Genomic DNA, 16,799 nt, shown 5'->3' on the forward strand with positions numbered 1-16,799 from the left:
GTTAAAAAATCATTTTACTTACAAAAAAGGGGCTAAAAAATTTCACCACGCCAGAATGGGTGAAGGCAATCGGGTCGGCCGGCCCTGCCAATGAAGTGTCCCTTATTTATTTTTCGGGGAGTTGGCAACCCTAACCACGGCCCACTTCAAGGCCAGAAATTCAAGTTGATGGACCGGGTAGTTTTTCTCTGATAGGCATAGCTTACGGCTAGCAAATGCCACAGGTCGCAACCCTTCAGGGTATTCTTGATTTAGGACCGCACCAAGCCCGTCCATGCTGGCATCCACGTGTAGGATGTAAGGCTTTGTTGCGTCGGCAAAAGCCAGCACTGGCGCACTGGTAAGGCATTGGATGATTTGGCGAAAAGCGTCTGTACATGCTGGGGTCCAGCGCTGGCCAAAGGGCTCAGAGGGTCGAAAATAGTCATGAACATCGGACTTGGCAGGTTTCTTCCCCTTCCTTACAGGAGGGTATCCCTTTGTTAAATCAGTAAGGGGGCGAACTATGGCTGAGTAGTTCTTGATGAACTTGCGGTAATAACCACAGAACCCCAGAAATGACTGCAGCGACTTCAAGTGGGTGGGTGGCTGCCACTGTGCTACAGCCTTGATTTTGTCGGGGTCAGTCGCAATGCCGGCTGCGGACACAATATGTCCCACGTACTTTACTTCCGGCTGGCAAAACTGGCACTTGTCCAGTGAAAGTTTTAAGCCGACCTCTGCCAGTCGGTCAAGTACGCGCAGAAGACGTTCTTCGTGTTCTTCCAGGGTGCGACCAAACACGATGAGGTCGTCAAGGTAAACAAGACACTGAAGCAGGTTCATATCTCCCACTGCCTTTTCCATCAATCGCTGGAACGTGGCAGGGGCCCCGGTGATGCCTTGGGGCATCCGCTCGAATTGGTAAAACCCAAGCGGGCAGATGAACGCTGTTTTTTCCTTGTCCTCCTCAGACATTGCAATTTGATAATAGCCAGAGCGAAGATCAAGCACAGAAAACCAACGGCTTCCCGTGAGGCTGGCCAAAGCATCATCGATCCGAGGAAGGGTGTATTGGTCAGGTATGGTCTTCAGATTAAGGGTGCGATAATCAATGCGCACATTCTTATCTTACCATTCTTCTTCCTAGCTATCACTATGGGAGAAGCGTACGGGCTGCGTGATTCTTTGATAATCCCTACAGCAAGGAGCTCCTGTAGATGTTTGCGGACATCATCGATTTCTGCGGGAGCAAGACGCCTGACTCTCTCTCGAAAGGGGCTCGGGTCTTTCAGCCTAATACAGTGCTCCACTCCTTTTGCCAAACCCACATCCCACTCGGACAAGGAGAAAACCTCAGGCCGATCAGCCAATTTTTGAGCGTGTAGGTGACGCTAAGTCCCTCCTACCTGAACAAGGTGAGGACAGGATTGGCTCTACAGACATACAAAGATGGGAGAATAAAAAGAAAGATGCTTTACTGCCCCACAACAATCGAGGTCTCCTTGTGCTGACATTACCTATGAAGGATTTTTTTAAAATAACACCACTCTTTTATCTCTGTCTTATAACTGTATATGAAATGACTGTTTTAACATTTTATAATCCAACATTTTTAACATATTAACACTTCATGAACTATTATGTATTATCAACACAAACATTTTAATATCTGTATATGAATCAATGAAAATAATAGCCACAGGGCTACATTGTTTCCGCTCATCTGGAATTATTTGACACACAGCTAAAGTTAACTTGTCAGTTAGCCTGCCCCGGAGCAGGCTAGTTCAGTGGTACCATGGTTACTGAGCGGGGATTCACACAAACCACTTTGATGGAACGCATCTCTCACTAAACTAGCGAGACTTATCAAAAATAAGCCAGGCATTTCCTTAATCCTGATTGATGGAACACACTTCAGGGCCCAGGACTTAATGATTTTTTTAAACTGGTGTGACCAGTCTTTCCTCCAGATAAACCAGGCCAAGACCAAAGAGATGGTCATGGATTCGAGGAAGCCCTGCTCTCCCACACCCTGTGTGATTAAAGGGGAGCCAGTGGCAGCAGTGCAGCAATATAAATATTTGGCCACTGTCCTGGATGATGAACTGACATTTGATGCAAATGCTGACGGTTTATGCAAAAAGGTGAACCAGCTTCTGTTCTTTTTAAGAAAGCTGCAGAGTTTTAATGTCGACAGGACTCTAATTAAAATGTTTTATTCTGCTTTTATTAATCTGTCCTTTCCTTGAATGTTATCTTTTGCTTTGGATCTCAGTCTTAAAAACAAAAACAAACTGGAACAAATATTCAGGATGCTACATGAAGACAGTCTCATCTCCTGCTTCTGACTCTGTTAACCCCTGGCATGCTGAGTTTAGCTGCTTCCTTCAGGGTTAGGGTTAGTTTCCCTCAATGCATCAGTCGGTCCAGGTTCTGTTTTGTCCCATCTGTTATTGCCGCTCTAAACAAGCAATGATGTCAGGACGTTATGCTTCTATAATCCTACTACATTTAACAATGAGAGACAATTGGGAACTTTGTTGTTTGTACTATTGCACTTGTGTGTACTGCAGTACTCTGAGTGTATTAGTACCGATTAGTACACAGTATTGTAGTACTCTGATGTGTATTAGTACAGATTAGTACACAGTATTGTAGTACTCTGATGTGTATTAGTACACAGTGCTGCAGTACTCTGATATGTATTAGTACACAGTAGGCTACTGGATTACTCTGACGTGTATTAGTACACAGTACACGTGTATTTGTGTATAATTAATCACGTGACGTCTATAAATAACAATATATAAAGGCCACGCCCTCCGTCAGCTGACTGATCGATGCGCTCTGACTCAGTATCACTGTCAGCGGGCAGGCAGCACTAATCGATCATCCTAGTGGATCGCAGAGCGAGTCGATCCGTGACTTGTGATCATCAGAACCGGAAATCAGGTGCGGACCGACGGTGACCCTGCAGCTGGGTCCGACCGTGTCCCGGAGCGGCATCATGGTGTTCGAGTCTCTGGTCAGCGACCTGCTCAACAGGTTCATCGGGGACTACGTGGAGAACCTGGACAAGTCCCAGCTGAAGATCGGGATCTGGGGAGGTGAGCTAGCTGAGCTAAGCCAGACTCCGTTCAGAAACCGAAAGTTTCTACACTCAGTCCGTTATAAACAGATATTAACACCATTTATGACATGTCTACATATAACCTGCCGATCATCACTTTTAGCTGTGATGATCGGCATGAATGAAACACACAGACCCGCTTTCATTCTGATTAAATGTAAACTTTAGTGAAGCTACACCTGCTGATTCCGCCTCGTTTCCTCCAGGAAACAGCGAGCAGAGGGCGGAATATCTGCACATTAATATGTGAGGTTTGGTTTATTAGAGAGACTCCTGGTGAGAAACAATCACCCCGAATTAAAAAGCGCGTTTAGAAAAGAGTCACACAGAATATCCCGGTTTATGAACCAGGCTTGGTTTGGGGGTTTGACAAGACAGACAAGGCGGCAGATCTGATAAACAAACAGATCAGGGTTAAACACACACACACACACACACACACACACACACACGCACACACACACACACACACACACACGCACACAAACTAACAAACACACACACGCGCGCGCGCACACACACACACACACACACACACACACACACTAACAACTAACAAACACACACTCTCTCTCTGTCTGAGTTAAAACGTTATTTGATTATGAAGTGTAAACTGACTCACATGTTTTCATGGAAACATTAACAGATCAGCAGAGAATCATTAAGTCTAATTCTGATCTAATGAAGCTAAAACTCTGCAGAGTTCAGACAGTGAGTCAGTTTACCTGCTACACCAGGTCACACCTGTACCAACCTCCTGGTGTGTCTGAGCGTCCCACTGTGTCACACCTGAGGACAGGTGTCACCTGTTGGACAAAAACAAACATTCCTGCAACACATAAAGCTGACAGACAGGTTCCTCCTGTCAGCTGACGGCTGTTCACCTGTCCTCACCTGAAGCTTTGATTGGTTGTTTTTGAAGATGTTAACTATCTGATGTTTGTGTCTTTAGGGAATGTGGTCCTGGAGAACCTGAGGGTGAAGGAGAATGCTCTGGTCAGTCTGAGGCTCCGCCTCCTCGCTCTGATGTCATCACGACACGTTTTAATCAACAGCTGTAACCATTAAAACCTTTATTTTTAATTATGACAGCTGCTGATTCATTTTCTCTCATCAGATTGTTGACAGAACTCAAAATTTCATATGTAACAATAAATAACAGCAACAGGAACAGTAAATAAAACAACAACAACATCTGTTTGTGTTTCAGAGTGAGTTTGATGTCCCGTTCAGAGTGAAGGCCGGACAGATCGGTGAGTTCAGTTTCATATAAATATTACACAGCTTCATGTTAAAGTATAAAGCCTGATGATGTCACTTCCTGTTTGTTTCCAGGCAAACTGACTCTGAAGATTCCCTGGAAGAATCTGTACAACGACGCTGTGGTTGCCACGCTGGACGGCCTCTACCTGCTGGTCGTCCCCGGAGCCAGTAAGTCATGCCGCACCGATGGTTTACCCCAGTTAACTTATTTACTCCAGTTAATTGGTTTAACCCAGTTAACTTATTTACTCCAGTTTACTGGTTTGGTCTGTTTAACTGGTTTACTCTTGTTACTAGTTTACTCGAGTTAACTGGTTTACTGTGGTTAACTGGTTTACTCTAGTTACTGGTTTACTCCAGTTAACTGGTTTACTGTGGTTAACTGGTTTACTCTACTTGCTGGTTTACTGTAGTTACTGGTTTACTCCAGTTAACTGGTTTACCCCAGTTAACTTATTTGCTCCAGTTTACTGGTTTGCTCTTGTTACTAGTTTACTCCAGATAACTGGTTTACTGTGGTTAACTGGTTTACTCTAGTCGCTGGTTTACTGTAGTTACTGGTTTACTCCAGTTAACTGGTTTACTTTGGCTAACTGGTTTACTCTAATAACTGATTTACCGTAGTTACTAGTTTACTGTAGTTAACTGGCTTACTGTAGTTACTGGTTTACTCCAGTTAACTGGTTTACTCTGGCAAATTGTTTTACTCTAATAACTGATTTACCATAGTTACTAGTTTACTGTAGTTACTGGTTTACTGTAGTTAACTGGCTTACTGTAGTTAACTGGCTTACTGTAGTTACTGGTTTACTCTGGTGAACTGATTTACTGTAGTTACTAGTTTACTGTAGTTAATTGGCTTACTGTAGTTAACTGGCTTACTGTAGTTAACTGGCTTACTGTAGTTACTGGTTTACTCTGGTGAACTGATTTACTGTAGTTACTAGTTTACTGTAGTTAATTGGCTTACTGTAGTTACTGGCTTACTCTGGTTAACTGATTTACCGTAGTTACTAGTTTACTGTAGTTAACTGTAGTTACTGGTTTACTCTGGTTAACTGATTTACCGTAGTTACTAGTTTACTGTAGTTAACTGTAGTTACTGGTTTACTCTGGCTAACTAATTTACTGTAGTTACTAGTTTACTGTAGTTAACTGGTTAACTGTAGTTAACTGGTTAACTGTAGTTACTGGTTTACTCTGGCTAACTAATTTACTGTAGTTACTAGTTTACTGTAGTTAACTGATTAACTGTAGTTACTGGTTTACTCTGGCTAACTAATTTACTGTAGTTACTAGTTTACTGTAGTTAACTGATTAACTGTAGTTACTTTCAGGCAGCACGTCGTCACGCAGCACATCGTCACATGTGTTTTCCGAGGGATCGTATGGCGTGGTTGCAGAGTGATGTTGGCGTGAGCTGAAAGATCTAAAACAGGATTAATGGACTCGTCCTGTTATCAGTTTGCCTCTTAGTCTCAGTGGGAATATTCCTGGAAATAAAATAAATGATTATACATTATATTCTCACTAGTTTTATCTGTTGAGTTTGTTGAAAACTGTGTCTCGGGGGCGTCCCGGTGGCTCACACTGGTAGAGCGCGTACCATTAAGGCTGAGTCCTTCCTGCGGCGGACCCGGGTTCGAATCCGGCCTGAGGTCCTTTTGCCGCATGTCCTCCCCTCTGTCTCCCCCTTTCTATCTATCACTTTCAATAAAGCAAAAATGCCCAAAAAATAATCTTTAAAAAGAAAACTGTGTCTCCAGGTCTGGTCCAGGAGTTTGACATGAACTCTGAGAGGAGAAACTCTGAGTTTCTGCTTCCACAACATCTGATCTGAGTTCAGCAGGGTCACCATGGCAACAGATAAAACAAATGGTTGAACTTTAAATCCTCATAGGAACGTATGGGGAGTTATAACATGTTAAATTTGCTGGTAAACTGGTGAAGCGGTTTTGAAGCTAAACTTTATTCATTAAGTTGTGATCCTGAACATGAAATATAAGAACAGAGTTCAAACAGCAGGACAGAAAAGACGGAAAGATGAGGGTTTTTATAGAAAACCTGATGAAGAGCTGAGTCAGAGTGGAGGGTTCATATACAGACACATGGTCATTTAAGTGTTAACTTGCACAGTCGGAGAGTAACAAACTGATATAAACAGGATTGTGATTGTGACTGTCAGTTACCTGCTGATTACTGTGAATCAATGAGGAATTGAAACGGCGTGTCTCTCTAATAGTGGAGCGGCTAAGTGATATAATCTTTCAGTTTATGATACAAGCGTGAAAATTGGCATGAACACTCTCCATGGGTCACTTGACAAGAAAATTGTCCGAGACATTTAAAATTTTAAGATGGCGGCCATTTTTCAAGATGGCCGACACCTAAGTGGAGCAGTTAAGTGATATAATAGTTTATTTGGTGATACAAGCATACAAATTGGCATGAGAAGTCTCTGTTGGTCACTTGACAATAACCCACCCACAGTTACTTGAAATTCCAAGATGGCGGCCATTTTTCAAGATGGCCGACACCTTAGTGGAGCAATTGAATGATATAATGGTTTATTTGGTGATACAAGCATAAAAATTGGCATGAGCAGTCTCCATGGGTCACTTAACAAGAAAATTGTCCGAGACATTTGAAATTGTAAGATGGCGGCCATTTTTCAAGATGGCCGACACCTTAGTGGCGCAATTAAATTATATAATGGTTTATTTGGTGATACAAGCATAAAAATGGGCATGAGCAGTATCTGTGGGTCACTTCACAATAACCCACCCACAGTTACTTGAAATTCAAAGATGGCGGCCATTTTTCAAGATGGCCGACAACTTAGTGGAGCAATTGAATGATATAAGGGTTTATTTGGTGATACAAGCATAAAAATTGGCATGAGCAGTATCTGTAGGTCACTTGACAATAAGCAACGCACAGTTACTTGAAATTCCAAGATAGCGGCCATTTTTCAAGATGGCCGACACCTTAGTGGAGCAGTTAAGTGATACAATAGTTTATTGGGTGATATACGCATAAAAAGTGGCATAAGCAGTATCTGTGGGTCACTTGACAATAAGCCAGCCACAGCTACTTGAAATTTCAAGGCGGCAATTTTTTTTTTCAGGATGACTGCCGCCTGCCATGTGGATCTTTAAATTATGAATTTTCTCATAGAAATGTATTGGGTTCCTCAAGAGAGGTTGTTTGACTGTGCTTTGTCTGACTCCTTGCCCACGACCTGTACAGTTTGGTAAAACCTGACAGGAGTTCCCTCCCACCGGCGTAGCTCTCCGGGTTCACCGAGGTACACAGGCTCCCTTACCATGACGGCTTTTTAAAATACTTTTTTAAATTACTTTTTTTATAACTAACCATTACTACTGCCATTAAACATGCCAAATAAATACTAAGGGGTGGGGAAACACAGTTGTGGTGCTGAACGGACAGTGCTCCAAAATAATAATTGAGCAATGGTTAATACTGAATGGCAATAATGACAGATCCAGAGGCAACAGCAGCTCTGGCTGACACGGAACCATGACAAACAGTATCTGAAACTATACTAGGGAACTAAACTGAAAATGTGAAAGCAATGCTACAAAGTAAAAACTGAACATGTCACAGTAATAGGCTGGTGACAAAATAGAACATAATGCGCCGATGTGGCGAGGGGAAGCCGAGCCATAGGTCTACACTTGAAAACACAAAGGACAACAAGGAATAACACTAGCAAAAGAAACAAGCAAATAAGTTCTAGCAGGGGCAACTGAGTCCATATCTGTAGCACTTACACTTTCCAGTACAAGCCTTGGTGCACCCACATTTTGTCAACTCCCACAGCTCTCCGCAATAGGTAGAAGTGGAGTCCAGAAGACTTTCCACACCTTGTCCTGTTTAACCCTTCCCCAGTCGGACGGGCTCAGCATTTGTGGGTGTCTCTTCAATGCCTGTCCCCACACATATCCAGCCTCATAAGAAGTCTGGGATCTTCTTGACCTCTTGACATGGATATCTTTGGTAGTGTCTTTAGCAGCAGTAAATACCTTTTTTCGTGCCCTTTCCAGCTGTGTTTCTTGTCAATGTGCTTTCTATGCCATCACCTTCATCTAGTCGGGTTGGACTACGTAAGGTAGGCAGAGCATTTATTTTATGAAATAATGGAACATTTCTTGCAATGGTATCATAACCAGTATGATCTTGGTATCCTGCTGTTTGTTATCTCAACTGTTATGTTGGCTTCTGCAATGTCTGCAGCAAATTCAAAGGCAGAGGCCGAGGGTTTAGCCTTTTACCACCTTTTAATAAGCACTTTGATGTATGGGATACAACTAAGTTCATGCCTTAACCCTATACTTAGTCCAATCGTTCATCCAATGCCATTTTTACCCTGTACGATCTGTACACCACCTGGTTAACTAAAACTACTCAGAGAGTTGTCGTCTCTTCTTTGACTTTACAATTGGCTGACACTGAACCCCACTCTGAGTTTAACAGCAGTCATATATCACCAGTGTGCCCTGGTAGTGCAGATACTCACTCTTGTCTAATCTGTCTATGATCAACAAATCAACACAACTGTATTATGATGTGTTAAAACTTGTTTTCCAGAATAATCTAAAACCCGATACATTTCTATGAGAAAATTGATCTTTTGAGGATCCAGGGGGCGGCCATCTTCAAAATATAAATTTCAAGTGGCTGGGAGTGTTTTTGTCAAAGTAACTGTGGGTGGGTTATTGTCAAGTGACCCACAGATACTGTTCATGCCAATTTTTATGCTTGTATCACCAAATAAACCATTATATCACTTAACTGCTCCACTAAGGTGTTGGCCATCTTGAAAAATGGCCGCCATCTTGGAAATTCAAATAACTGTCGGTGGGTCATTGTCAAGTGACTAACAGAGACTGTTCATGCCAATTTTTATGCTTGTATCACCAAAGAAACCATTATATCACTAAACTGCTCCACTTAGGTGTCGGCCATCTTTAAAATGGCAGCCATCTTAAAATTTCAAATGTCTCGGACAATTTTCTTCTTAAGTGACCCATGGAGAGTGTTCATGCCAATTTTCACGCTTGTATCATAAACTGAAAGATTCTGGCAAAAATGAGCACTTAGCCGCTCCACTATAAAGAGGAGGAGACTCAGAGAAACCTGCAGAGACTAGGTGGGCTTCTCACAGTCAGTTACCACAGCAACCACAACTAAAGGTACATCCCTTTCTGGAACAGAAACCCAGAGTTTCCCTCATTTCAGGTTAACAAGCTCAGAGTTTTCTGGAACAGGCTCGTGAATGGAGCCCGCTGATTGGCTGGTCTCATCTGGAGGCAGAGCTTGTCCATAAAGGACTGATGAGTGGAGTTAAAAGTTTATTAATGATGATGGAGTGTGTGTTCTCAGCTGTGTGTGTTTGTGTGTATGTGTTCCAGTTGGATCAGAGCTGAAGTCGTGTCCCTATAACGGTAAGACGTCGCAGGTGGTGGTTCAGGTCTCATCCGGTCTCATCCTGTCCCTGCTTTCTGTCAGGGCTGCACGACGTCCACACAACAACAACAACAACAACAACAACAACAACAACAATAAATGTTCTGATGTGATCTGATAAATCTCCTTCACAATAAATCCCTCTTTGCTGTCAGATTCCTGCAGTTCAGTGTGAGAGCTCTTATTGTGAAGGAGCTACAGTTTCTACAGCTACAGTGTGTGAGAGGAACTTTTAGTGACAGAATGACTGCAGAGAGATATCTCAACCTTTCACAGAGTAGAATCTGGAGGATCGACCACATCGTGCAGCCCTGTGTTCATGTAGAGTCAGCTGGTCTGTAATCTGGGATTGTCTTCTAAATTCTGTGATTGCGGGCGTTCTTCTGTATCTGGTGTTTTGTTGAAGCACTAGCGGTCAAGGCTTGCTAACAACCTGTAACACCTCCAGGTGTGTGTCTATATTAAGGAATGTCATTATTTTTACATTAAATCCCCTCAGGACGCCACTCCGTGGAACAGAAATAAGATTAAATTTTTACTAAACCATCAAATAAGAACTCTTACCAATATTAACTAAATATCTATAAACTAGATTACCATGTCAACAGTTATTAAAGGCTGGAGGTTTAGGACACCATTCACTATATTCCAAACAGCTTTTATTCAAAATAAAGTACAATATACAAAAGTTTTAGTGTAAAAAATGGCTGCATACCTACAAGACAATATGGTCGACAAGGTAAAAATACAAAGATGGAAACAGTCTCTGTAGTTCAGAACAAAAGATTAGAGCTCCCTCTGATATTAGTCTGATCAGTGTGGTGAGATTACAAACCGTTCAGTAACAGCTCAGGGAACAACTTAAACCAACACATTGACCAGTTAACAGGGACAGTTTGGGCTTTTGGACATTAACTTATGAAATAATTGCCAGTAATGTTGAGGTCTGATCTGTTCTGATTGTAGAACAGGTAGTTATTCAGGGTCACAAATGAAAACGTGTTCACTAAAAGGTCAAACATTGACTGGTTTACTGTAGTTACTGGTTTACTCTGGTTAACTGCTTCACTCTAGTTTAACTGGTTAAAGCTAGTCTGGTTTACTCTGGGTAACTGGTTTACTCTAATTACAGGTTTAATTTGGTTAACTGATTTACTCCAGTTACCTGGTTCACTGTAGTAACTGGTTTACTCCAGTTAACTGGTTTACTGTAGTTACTGGTTTACCCTAGTTACTGGTTTAATGTGGTTAACTGAATTACTGTAGTTACTGGTTTACTGTAGTTACTGGTTTACTCCAGTTACCTGGGTTAATGTAGTGACTGGTTTGCTCTAGTAACTGTTTTTTTTATAAACCTGGAAGGTTAGAAGGTTCCACATAGAGATTGATCTGGAGGATGGAGGTCAAAACATTCCAGCCTGATTTCAGAGATATCATCTGAATACAGGTTTGGGCACACCTGGAGCTGCTGATTCGGATGATGTGGAGTTGGAGGTTACAGCCTGCGAGACCAGAGTCAGAGCAGGTAGCTGAACATTAAATCTGTCGATCTTTTGTTTCCTCTCAATTTTTCTCATAGCGATAAAATACGATGCAGCAAAGGAGGAGCGATACCAGCAGGAGGCCAAGCAGAGAGAGCTGCAGCGCATCGAGGAGGCGCTCCAGACGGCTGCACAGCGAGGTGAGACAGACTGACCTCTGACTCATGCTCTTCTTCTCCTCTATTCTCTCTGTCGCTAATTTTACGTTTTCTGGTGATTTCCTTTTTGTGTTGTCAGACTCACACACACATTATTATTGTGTTAACATGTTGTGTGTACTGTTCATGCTGCGTTTGCTGTCAGCATCTCAAACTGGAGATTTGCTGTTCAGCCTGGAGAGTGTTGTTTACAAGGATCCTCACAACGGTAACACACACGCACACGCACGCACACACACACACACACACACACACCAATTTTGAGAACTCTGATGTTCTTTAACAACATTACAGCTTTTAAAAAATCCCATTCTTCGTTCATGAACAGTCGCCAAACTATAACAATGGAAAAACTGACATGTTCATTTTTAAAGAGTCCCTCTGACATTTGACCTCAAGATATCTGAATAAAATGGTTCTATGGGTAACACATACACACATGGACAAAATTGTTGGTTCCCCTTGGTTAATGAAAGAAAAACCCACAATGGTCACAGAAATAACTTGAATCTGACAATAGTAATAATAAATAAAAATTCGATGAAAATTAACCAATGAAAATCCGACATTGATTTTGAACCGCGGTTCAACAGAACTATTTTTAAAAATAAACTCATGAAACAGGCTTGGACAAAAATGATGGCACCCCTAGAAAAGACTGAAAATAATGTAACCAAAGGGACATGTTAAATCAAGATGTGTCCACTTTTTAGCATCAGACGTCTCTACAATATCGTAATCAGTCAGTGGGCCTATATATAGGGGTACAGGTAGTCACTGTGCTGTTTGGTGACATGGTGTGTACCACACTCAACATGGACCAGAAGAAGCGAAGGAAAGAGTTGTCTCAGGAGATTAAAAAAAATATATGGACAAGCATGTTAAAGGTAAAGGCTATAAGACCATCTCCAAGCAGCTTGATGTTCATGTGACTACAGTTGCACATAATATTCAGAAATTTAAGATCCATGGGACTGTAGCCAACCTCCCTGGACGTGGCCGCAGGAGGAAAATTGATGACAAATCAAAGAGAAGGATAATGTGAATGGTAACAAAAGAGCCCAGAAAAACTTCTCTGAGAGAATGTTCTGTGGGAAGATGAAACAAAAATGGCAATTTTTGCCAAGGCACATCAGCTCTATGTTCACAGACGAAAAAATGAAGCATGTTAAGAAAAGAACACTGTCCCTACTGTGAAACATATTGGAGGCTCTGTTATGTTCTGGCCTGGGGCTGCTTTGCTGCATCTGGCATAGGATGTCTTGAATCTGCACAGGGCACAAGGAAATCTCAAGACAATCAAGGGATTCTAGAGAGAAATGTGCTGGCCAGTGTCAGAAAGCTTGGTCTCAGTCACAGGTCATGGGTCTTGCAACAGGATAATGACCCAAAACACAGCTAAAAACACCCAAGAATGGCTAAGAGGAAAACATTGGACCATTCTAAAGTGGCCTTCTATGAGCCCCGACCTAAATCCTATTGAGCATCTTTGGAAGGAGCTGAAACATGCCATCTGGAAAAGGCACCCTTCAAACCTGAGACAACTGGAGCAGTTTGCTCATGAGGAGTGGGCCAAAATACCTGCCGAGAGGTGCAGAAGTCTCATTGACAGTTACAGGGATCATTTGATTGCAGTGATTGCCTCAAAAGATTGTGCAACAAAATATTAAGTTAAGGGTACCATCATTTTTGTCCAAGCCTGTTTCATGAGTTTATTTTTTAAAATAATTCTGTTGAAGCATGGTTCAAAAGCAATGTCTGACTTTCATTGGTTAATTTTCATAGAATTTTTATTTATTATTACTTTTGTCAGAATCAAGTTATTTCTGTGACCATTGTGAGTTTTTCTTTTATTAACCGAGGGGTACCAACAATTTTGTCCACGTGTGTAAGTCTCCTCTTTACTGACATGCCCACTTTATGTTGATAACCCACAAAGTCTCTTTACAGACATGCCCACTTTATGTTGATAACCCACAAGTCTCCTCTTTACTGACATGCCCACTTTATGTTGATAACCCACAAGTCTCCTCTTTACTGAAATGCCCACTGCATGTTGATAACCCACAAGTCTCTTTACTGACATGCCCACCGCATGTTGATAATCGACAAGTTTCTTTACTGACATGCCCACTTTATGCTGATAACCCACGAGTCTCCTCTTTACTGACATGCCCACTTTATGTTGATAACCCACGAGTCTCTTTACTGACATGCCCACTTTATGTTGATAACCCACAAGTCTTTACTGACATGCCCACTTTATGTTGATAACCCACGAGTCTCCTCTTTACTGACATGTCCACTTTATGTTGATACCCACAAATCTTTACTGACATGCCCACTTTATGTTGATAACCGTCAAGTCTCCTCTTTACTGACATGCCCACTTTATGTTGATAACTGTCGAGTCTCCTCTTTACAGACATGCCCACTTTATGTTGATAACCCACAAGTCTCCTCTTTACAGACATTCCCACTTTATGTTGATAACCCACGAGTCTCCTCTTTACAGACATTCCCACTTTATGTTGATAACCCACGAGTCTCCTCTTTACAGACATGCCCACTTTATTTTGATAACCCACGAGTCTCCTCTTGAATGACATGCCCACATTAATCTGATAACAGTCAGTGTTTCTCCTGCAGTAAATGTGTCATTGTGTCCTCTTGGGTGTGAGTCTTTGTGCATCCTGGGGTCCCTAAACAGTCTGTGAGCTGCATAAATGGGGTCTGACTGGAAAGCTGAGACTCTTCTGGGTTCAAAGAGCCCAATCTTCTTCATGTGTGAAGCTCAGTGTATGAAATGAGCTGCTGTGACCTCTAGGATAATCACAGCCTCATGAAACTTTACAATGACAAACTAGAGACCTGGAGCATTCAGAGGATGGATGAACTCTCAGACGTCTCTCTGGATATTATCGCTGATAAATAAAACAGAATCAGCAGTTTGTCTCTTAGTGCTTTTTCAGTTCAGTTGACACTGCACTGTGATTGGCTGCTGTCCTCTCAGGACTACTGATAGATATCCTTATTATCAATGTACACGCACAATGAAATGTCATAGGAGCTCGCTTATAGATGCAGAGAAATATTTACAATAAAGTGAAAAATATTCAGAAAAAGCTATGTACAGTGAAAGGTTAAATACTTTACAACAATACTGTGTGAAAAAAGTCCCATAATACACACAAGGATCTAATCTAATCTAAATAAGAGAGAAAATGTCAGTGCTGTAATGTATCCTGAGTACAAAGTAAGCAATGTTGACAGTATGTAATGAGCAATTAGAACATGAAAAACATCATTATTGAACATCAGAATCAGAATCATCTTTATTGTCATTGCTCAGAGTAACAAGTACCATTGCAACGAAATTAGCCATCATCCCATCCAAACATATAAAACACACACAAACAATAAGACAGAGTTGAACAGGACAGGAAGACAAGGAGGAAGAGAGAGAAATACATGGATTAATATAGTTTGGGGAACAGTGGACATAGCAGGTTTGTGTGGCTGGGGGGCCAGCCCAAGCTGCTCTAAAGTCTACAAAGTTCTGTAGCGCTGCCAGATGGTAGAGGGCTGAAAAACTGTGTCTTTAACGGTAGCTGCTGCAGGTCTAAAGTGTGTCTGCTTCCTGTCTCTGTGTCTTCAGCTGTCTCTGTGACCCTGGGCATGAATGTCTGAAGTGTCTCTGCTTTCTGTCTCTGTGTCTTCGGGCGTCTCTGTCACTAACTGCTGTCTCTCTCTTTAATGCTGCCAAAGTCCCAAAAGGACAAAAAAAACATAAAAAGACTAAAAAAGGCTTGAAGAAGCTGAAACGACACGACAACAAAGCAGGTAAGACCTCCTACTGGAACAAGTCCTGGTGGATACGTCTAATCAGACTGTCCTGGTCTCAGGTGTATGTCAAGGACCAGGCTCTCAAACCTCAGACATCAGACCTGTTGGATTTATTCCGCCTCAAACCTGAACACCACTTAGGTTTCTGTGTTGAGAAAGCCAAGGGAAGGGTATAGTTAATTGCATGCAAGATTCTAAGTCTGTGTAAGACAAACTAACATGTTGTTGATGTGTAAAAACCTTCACAGAGATCAACACTCAACAACACATTAAACCAAATCATTGATTACAGTTCATATTCCGTGCTCAGCCTTTTGCTTGTTGCTATGTTAAATGTATGCCCAGTTACTTTACCACCAAAGCCATGAAGGGATGAGGAGAGCAGGAAAGGCTGAGAGTTGGTTGCTTGTTGGTGCAGACTGTTACTGGGTCCAGTTCCCAGCTGGTCCCCTCTTTGCTGGGTTATCAGGTCTAAGTTGTTACTATAGTTAACAGTGACTTCACTAGTCAAAAGTGTGGCTACTATCCCAAGTAGACCACATGCATAGTATTCCAGAGAGTCCGGGCCAGGTCCAGAAAGGGGGGTAGCAGTATGTAGGTCCAGGGACTGTGTGTCCCAGGAGAGAGGCTGAAGGAAAAGAGATTGAAGAAGGGAGGTCTCCAGGTTTTATAACTGGTGGACCTCCCTCAGACGATCTAATGAGATGTTCTCATACATAGAGGCAGTGACTGCAACTCCATCCTGGGCGACCCAGTTGGAGTCAGTGTCCTTTGTTGGAAAACAAAGCAGATTTAGCTGCGATTTTTAGGGGCTGACAAACAACCTCAGGTTTCAGGACTCAGGTCTCAGGTCTCAGGACTCAGGTCTCAAGACTCAGGTCTCAGGCATGTCCTCACAGTCTTGTGGTTGTTCCAGGAAAGCCTCCGGAGGAGAAGAAGGACACGTTTGCGGAGAAACTGGCGACACAGGTGATCAAGAACCTGCAGGTGAAGATCAGCAGCATCCACCTGCGCTACGAGGACGACGTGAGTACAGATCCAGGTCCAGGTTTTGGTCTCAGTTTAGGTTTATGATTCTGGTCTCAGTTCAGGTTCAGGCCTACAGTAGCCATCCCCTGGCTGGTGAACCAGCTAACCAAGACATGTGACTGTTTGTTTCAGCTCTCCGATCCACAGCGCCCCCTGTCCATGGGGGTCACCCTGTCAGAGCTGAGCCTGCAGGTAACACACACAGTGACACACACAGTGACACACACAGTGACACACTCTCGCTTCTCGAGTCTTTGATCTGTTTTGTTTTTCAGACGACTGATGAAAACTGGAAGTCCTGCATCCTGAACGAAGCAGCAAAGATCATCTACAAAGTGAGTCTGAGACTGTCAGGAT

The 16,799-nt window shown here is 42.5% G+C and overlaps 1 protein-coding gene across 6 annotated transcripts in view; it reads left to right on the forward strand.

Annotated features, from left to right (window-relative positions):
* The first annotated feature begins 2,918 nt into the window (after positions 1 to 2,918).
* The window catches only part of vps13c (vacuolar protein sorting 13 homolog C), a 69,456-nt gene continuing 55,575 nt past the window's right edge, over positions 2,919 to 16,799 (forward strand). For 3 of the 6 annotated variants that reach the window (XM_059357244.1, XM_059357245.1, XM_059357248.1), the window contains exons 1-8: positions 2,919 to 3,092; positions 4,068 to 4,111; positions 4,326 to 4,368; positions 4,451 to 4,546; positions 11,448 to 11,549; positions 16,330 to 16,439; positions 16,575 to 16,634; positions 16,718 to 16,777. In XM_059357244.1, coding sequence (XP_059213227.1) covers positions 2,993 to 3,092; positions 4,068 to 4,111; positions 4,326 to 4,368; positions 4,451 to 4,546; positions 11,448 to 11,549; positions 16,330 to 16,439; positions 16,575 to 16,634; positions 16,718 to 16,777 — 615 coding nt within the window. In that variant the 5' untranslated portion in view covers positions 2,919 to 2,992. Of the gene's footprint in view, positions 3,093 to 4,067; positions 4,112 to 4,325; positions 4,369 to 4,450; positions 4,547 to 9,813; positions 9,847 to 11,447; positions 11,550 to 11,712; positions 11,776 to 15,335; positions 15,411 to 16,329; positions 16,440 to 16,574; positions 16,635 to 16,717; positions 16,778 to 16,799 lie in introns of all 6 variants that reach the window. The other 3 variants (XM_059357243.1, XM_059357247.1, XM_059357242.1) reach the window with 2 other exon arrangements.

This window comes from Centropristis striata, chromosome 2 (assembly GCF_030273125.1).
Source record: "Centropristis striata isolate RG_2023a ecotype Rhode Island chromosome 2, C.striata_1.0, whole genome shotgun sequence".
Lineage (NCBI taxonomy): Eukaryota > Metazoa > Chordata > Actinopteri > Perciformes > Serranidae > Centropristis > Centropristis striata.